This window comes from Ichthyophthirius multifiliis, assembly GCF_000220395.1.
Source record: "Ichthyophthirius multifiliis unplaced genomic scaffold scaff_1120509251261, whole genome shotgun sequence".
In the NCBI taxonomy this organism is placed as follows: Eukaryota; Ciliophora; class Oligohymenophorea; order Hymenostomatida; genus Ichthyophthirius; species Ichthyophthirius multifiliis.
In genome coordinates, this window is record NW_004086047.1 from 22481 (window position 1) to 28480 (window position 6000).

The window sequence follows — 6000 nt, forward strand, 5'->3', positions numbered from 1 at the left end:
ATACTATTTAATATACAAAAAGATAATTAAGATGGATAAAACATAGAATTATTATAAATTCTAATAGTGAAGAAATAAAAAAAAGACTATGTGTATTTGAATTTGATGATTTCGATACAGAAAATTATAATAAAAAAGTCATAAATCCTGCATGTTAAATAATAGAAAACTATTTTAAAAGTAATTTAAATGTAGAAGATTTTTCAGCTTAAGATAAATATTTAAAAAAATATTTAGTAAATGAAAAAGAAATTGAGAATATAAGAAGAAATCATTTTAATAAAGATTTAGATTTATGGAAAAAACATTACTGTGAATTATGTAAATTAGAACTAAATGGAGAATAAAATTTATAGGCTCATATGACTAGTAGAAAACATAAACAAAAAATTAAACATATTGAAAAATAAAAAAGAAAGGAAGAATATTTTAATTAAAAAAATATATAAATATAAATATAATGAAAAAAATAATTAAAAAAAAAATATATATATATAATAAAAAAAAAATTAAATATGAATAAATATTATATAAAATAATTATATGAATAAATAATAAATATATATATATAATAATATATATATATATATATATATATATATATTTTAATATTTATTTTATTATATATCATTTATTTCAATTAATTTATTTATTTTTACTAATTTTTTAAAAAATGAAATAAAACAATTAAAATAAATCAAATAAAAGCATAGTATTTTTTTTCTTTTCTTTTTATCTTTATTTAATTTTTTAAGAGTTTAGATTTATTATAAATAACTTATGGTGCGATAGTTAGTTAAATTGTAAAGGATTCTAATAATATAAATGATGCAAATAAATAATTAGAAAATTTGTATATTTTTTGTTCTTAATTTAATTTTTAATATTTATTTAAAGAGGATTTCAAATAGGTTAAAGATTAGCAGACGAATTTACTTTAAAATAAAATGGAAAAGCAAATTAAGATTTGAAGGAAATAGCGAGAAGTTTTGCAAATGTTTATTTTTTTTGAAAAATAAAATATTTATTTAATTAAGGATGCTTTATAAATATTTACAGGAATAAGGGCTGATATTGAAGATTTTAGAACCGAAGGAAAAGATATTATGTTTAATATGGTTATGAATACAAAACCACTCGCCGAGTTTGTAGAAATCCCAGAATAATTAAATGGATTATAATATAACAATATTATTTGTGGTGTCATTAAGGGCGCAATATATTAAGTAAATATATTATATATTTTTTTATTTTATTTTTTTGTAAATATTTAATATTATATTTTAAATTTTAGTTTTTATATATTTTTATTTTTAAGATTTTACTTATTGGTAAAGTTTTTGTTTATAAAGATATTCTTTTAGGGGATGAAAAAACTATTATAAGAGTTGAAGTTAGAAGAGAAAAGTTAAAAGAAGATGATTGAATATTTAAATTATTGTTTATTTAAAAATTAATAAGCTATTTTTATTTATTTATTTTTAAAAATTAAGTACTTTAAAATTTATGTAGTTATATTTATTATCTGTCTTATCTTCATTTAAATATTATTATGTATTTTAATAAAAACTATGTATTTAAAAGATAAAGAATTAAGAATGTAAAAATTAATTATATTTTTTAATTTTTAAAAAAGGAAAATATTTAAAAATTTATATAAATATATTATTTAATCTTAGTACAAATAAAATAAAATCTAAAAAAAATATGGGTGATTCAAATATAATTGAAAAAGATGAAAGAACAATTAAAGTAAATAAATGCACTAAAAATTTAGAAGAAGGTCATATAAGAGAAATATTTAATTAATTTGGTAAAGTTTTAGATGTAAAAAGAGCAATAAAACCAGATAACGGCATGAAAGATCATTTTGTATATGTAAAGTTTGAAGATTGGAAAGGAATGGAAAATGCTTATTGTAGTATGCATAATTCATAAATCGATGGATAAAAAATAACTATTGAAATATTAAATCCGAAATATTAGTGGTTAAATTAAAAAAATTAAGAAACAGCGAATAATTTGAATATGTAAAAACAATAATCTAGAAATAATTAATAAAATTAATATAATTATAATGATTAGAAAAACAAAAGAGATGAGTAAATATATATTTATATATATATATATATATATATATATATATATTTATTAATATTTACATTTATAAATATATATTTAAGTTATTTATTATTATAATAAACATTTCTAATTAATTTTATTATTTATTTTATTTTTATATATTTTTATTCATTTTTTTACATTTATTATCTAATATAATTTTTATTTCTAATATAAAATAATTAGTTATAATAATGATTATTATTATTAATAATCTTATGGAAGATAAAATTATTATGAAAATAGAGAGTATTTTTTTTTTTAATATTACCATTTTTATAAACCTTTTTATTAATAGAAAAGATAGAGATAGAGGTGGTGATAGATAATTAGATAGAAGCGGAGATAGAGAAAGAGAAAGAGAAAGGGAAAGGGAAAGGGAAAGAGAAAGAGAAAGAGAAAGGGAAAGAGAAAGAGAAAGAGAAAGAGAAAGGGAAAGAGATAGAGAAATAGAAAGAGAAAGATAAAGGGAAAGATAAAGATAAAGGGAAAGAGAAAGATAAAAATAAAGAGAAATAGAAAGATATAAAGATAGAGAAAGAGATTAAAACAGAAATTTTAATTATTAAAAATATGATAATAATAGAAACGGAGGATATTAAAATTTAACCCCTAAAAATGAAAATAATTTTTAAAGAGAAAGAAATAATGGAAATTATTAATATAATAGGTAATTATTTATAAATAAAAGTATATTTAATCTTATATATATATATATTTTTTTTTAGATATAGAAATAATAATAATAAATATCAATATATTGATGATGATAGAAATTAACATTAGAGGTTATATCTTATATATATTGATATTTTTTTATATATATATATTTTTTTTGTTTTTAGAAAATACTAATCATCAAGAAGTAGATCTAAATATTCTAGAAAAAGCTCTAGAAATAGAAATAATTCTAATTCATTATCTGATAAAAACTAATATTACAATTAAGAAAATAGTAAAAGTTATACAAGATCTATATCTTAACAAAAAAAGGATTGAAAACTAGAAAAAATATTAAAAATTTAATTTTTATATATAAATATTAATAATATTTAATTTAAATTCCCTTTATATTATAATAATAAGAATATATTTACTTTTTTATCATTTTGTTTTTTGTTTTTTGAAAATGTATTAAAAAGTAAGTATATTTATAAATTTTAATTATAAATATATAGACTTTTTGTTCAATTAAAATTTTAATATTTTTTTTATTTAGTTATTTATATATAATTTTATATTAAAAAAATGATTTTTTATATAAATAGGAATATTATTTATATGGAGAAATATTATGTGTTGTTTTAAATATAAAAAAAATACTATTAAAATTTTGTTATAATTCAAAGCATACATACTTACACAAAAATTTAAATATATAAAATGAAACTTCAATTTTTTTTATTTTTTTTTAAAGAACATTTAATAAATCTTGATTAAGAAAATGAAAAGGTAATATATTATATATATATATATATCTTTCATTTTTTAATTTAATTAATAAATTCATTCAAATATTTATCTAAATTTTATTTGGCATTTTCTTTACAAGGTTCATATTATTTTTATTATTCAGCATTTTTAAAGCAATTAAAAGTTTCGTTTTAAAGAAAAGCCATTCTAAATTCGAATTTTTTTTCTTCGTTTTATACTTTTTCAGTAGCTTAATTCATACAATTTACAAATCTATCTACATCATCTCTACTTTAATTCATACATTCTTATTCAATAGTTGATAAGTTTTGGAAAACTATTTATTCGGTGGTTTACATTTTTTAATGTAGTTCTTGTGAAAATTTAAGTAATTCTTATTCAAATGACATTTATTTTTTTATTTTTACTTTAAATATTTTGTATCTTTTGGTATTATATAAATTTATATTTAAAAATATTAATTTTAATTATTTTATATATATATAAAAAAACTCATAATTTTAATAAAAATAAATAAATATTATATATATAAAAACAATATATTATAAAAGGTATATTTTTATATTCATTTTTATTTATGTAAAATACATATTATCTATTTATATATGATTATTTTTTTAAAACATTTTAAGAATATCTTTTTTTGTAGTTTTATAACCATTTTTTAATAGTCAATTCAATATTTATCAAATATATACTTTATAAACAATCTGAATTGAATAATTTATTATTAATAAATTATTTTTAATACTTAATATTCCATTTTTTAGTATAATATATATAGAAACGATACTTTTATAAAATTAATTATAGTGTATATTTTATATTAAAATCATTATCATCTATTAATATTAATATTTTAATTTAAAGTAAATATTATTATACTTATTTTGGACATACATTTAAATTAATACTATATTTAATATTGAAATTCACATAATTAAATTATTAAACTAAATATTTATTTATAGAAGTAATTATTTTAATTTATTAATTTTAATATTTATCGCTATTTATAACAATTTTTTTAGAAGCTTTTTTATTTTATTATAAAAAAATACAGGTTTTTATATGTTTTCTTTTATTTAAAATAAAGGTTTACGAAAAATAAATTAAACTTCATTTATTTACTTTTATATTTAATGAAAAAAAAATTTCTTTTGCAAAAAATTTTAAATAAAGCTAAACAAATATTTTAATTAAGAAAAACAATATCTATAAATTTGCTTGTAATTAAAATTTAGCTTATTAGTTCATTTTAAAGCTTATTATAAAGAAAAAGTTTCTTAGTTCAATAATATTCAAATTAAGGGCGCCAAAAAATATAATATTATTAATTAGTACAAATGTATATTGATATCTATACTTATATTATTATTATATAAATTCATATAGAGATAATCAAAAATAGTTTAGATTCCAAAAAATATCTAAATATTAGATTAGTTTAGAAAACAATTTTAATTATTTTAATTTTTGAATTTTTGTTATATTTTTGTTTAAATAAATATTTAATTTAAAAATACATTTTAGATTAAAAAATAATATTTAATTTTAATAATCTATTTATAGTTTAATTTTAAAAATATATCCATAGTTAATATTTAATATTGTAAAAAAAAAAAAATTAAAAGAAAGCTAAAATCTTATTTATAAAAATATTTAATAGAAGTTAATTAATTCAATTTAATATATAAAAAAATTAGAAATATATTTATTTAATTTAACAATAGAAAGAGTTTATAATTTATAATAATATATTTATTATTATAAAAAAAATTAAAATATTAGTAAAATAATTATAAATGTACAAATAAAATTTAAATAACTAAATATAATATAAAAAAATAGTATATTTTTTCTTTTAATTTTAGGTTTAAAAGTAATATTTATTAGTATTGTTATGTTAAGTTAAGAATAATAGTCATATTTAATTTAATCATAATAAATATTTTTCAACGGAAATAATATATATTAATAATAATTTTGAGCAAAAAAAATTTTTATATGTAGAATTTATAGCTACTGCTGTTAAATCTCTTTTAAATGAAGATGTATGGATAAAAGCTCTATTAAAATATAAAAAAAATATTAAAAAAGAATATAAAATCAATTAATAATATATAATATATAATATATAATATATATATATATATAAAATAAATAATAATTAAAAACATTTTAACTAAAACACATCAATACTTTAGTATATAAAAAAACCATAAATATAATGGATTATAAAGTAAATAAAAACCACATAAAAAGGGTTTATAAATAATACATCAACTATGATTATTAATATTATTAGACTTATTAAACAATCCAAATATATACTAAAAAAATGAAAATAAAAAATGGTTAAATTCCAATATTACTATTTTCTAATTACGAAATCTGCATTCGATTCCTCTAAAATAAAAATAATTATTTGAATAATTACTACCA

The 6000-nt window shown here is 14.6% G+C and overlaps 2 protein-coding genes across 2 annotated transcripts, besides 17 other annotated features; one reads left to right on the top strand and one right to left on the bottom strand. All coding sequences in view use genetic code 6, as the record gives it.

The window, feature by feature from the left end:
• The first annotated feature begins 513 nt into the window (after window positions 1-513).
• Window positions 514-556: a microsatellite.
• Window positions 514-603: a microsatellite.
• Window positions 558-612: a microsatellite.
• Window positions 559-604: a microsatellite.
• Window positions 563-628: a microsatellite.
• Window positions 629-896: 268 nt separating this feature from the next.
• Window positions 897-1457, top strand: IMG5_171280 (transport protein particle component, putative). The gene is made up of 2 exons (XM_004029833.1): window positions 897-1226; window positions 1319-1457. Exons 1-2 carry the CDS (start codon window positions 996-998, stop codon window positions 1424-1426), a joined length of 339 nt encoding a protein of 112 aa, XP_004029881.1. The 5' UTR covers window positions 897-995; the 3' UTR covers window positions 1427-1457.
• Window positions 1458-2106: 649 nt separating this feature from the next.
• Window positions 2107-2178: a microsatellite.
• Window positions 2107-2181: a microsatellite.
• Window positions 2182-2204: 23 nt separating this feature from the next.
• Window positions 2205-2261: a microsatellite.
• Window positions 2212-2271: a microsatellite.
• Window positions 2224-2271: a microsatellite.
• Window positions 2272-2463: 192 nt separating this feature from the next.
• Window positions 2464-2665: a microsatellite.
• Window positions 2666-2917: 252 nt separating this feature from the next.
• Window positions 2918-2957: a microsatellite.
• A 645-nt stretch (window positions 2958-3602) lies between these two features.
• Window positions 3603-3944, bottom strand: IMG5_171290 (hypothetical protein; the record flags this gene model as incomplete). The annotated part of the gene is made up of 1 exon (XM_004029834.1): window positions 3603-3944. One exon carries the CDS (start codon window positions 3942-3944, stop codon window positions 3603-3605), a length of 342 nt encoding a protein of 113 aa, XP_004029882.1.
• A 1112-nt stretch (window positions 3945-5056) lies between these two features.
• Window positions 5057-5110: a microsatellite.
• Window positions 5103-5165: a microsatellite.
• Window positions 5166-5629: 464 nt separating this feature from the next.
• Window positions 5630-5664: a microsatellite.
• A 7-nt stretch (window positions 5665-5671) lies between these two features.
• Window positions 5672-5724: a microsatellite.
• Window positions 5675-5712: a microsatellite.
• Window positions 5725-6000: the final 276 nt, after the last annotated feature.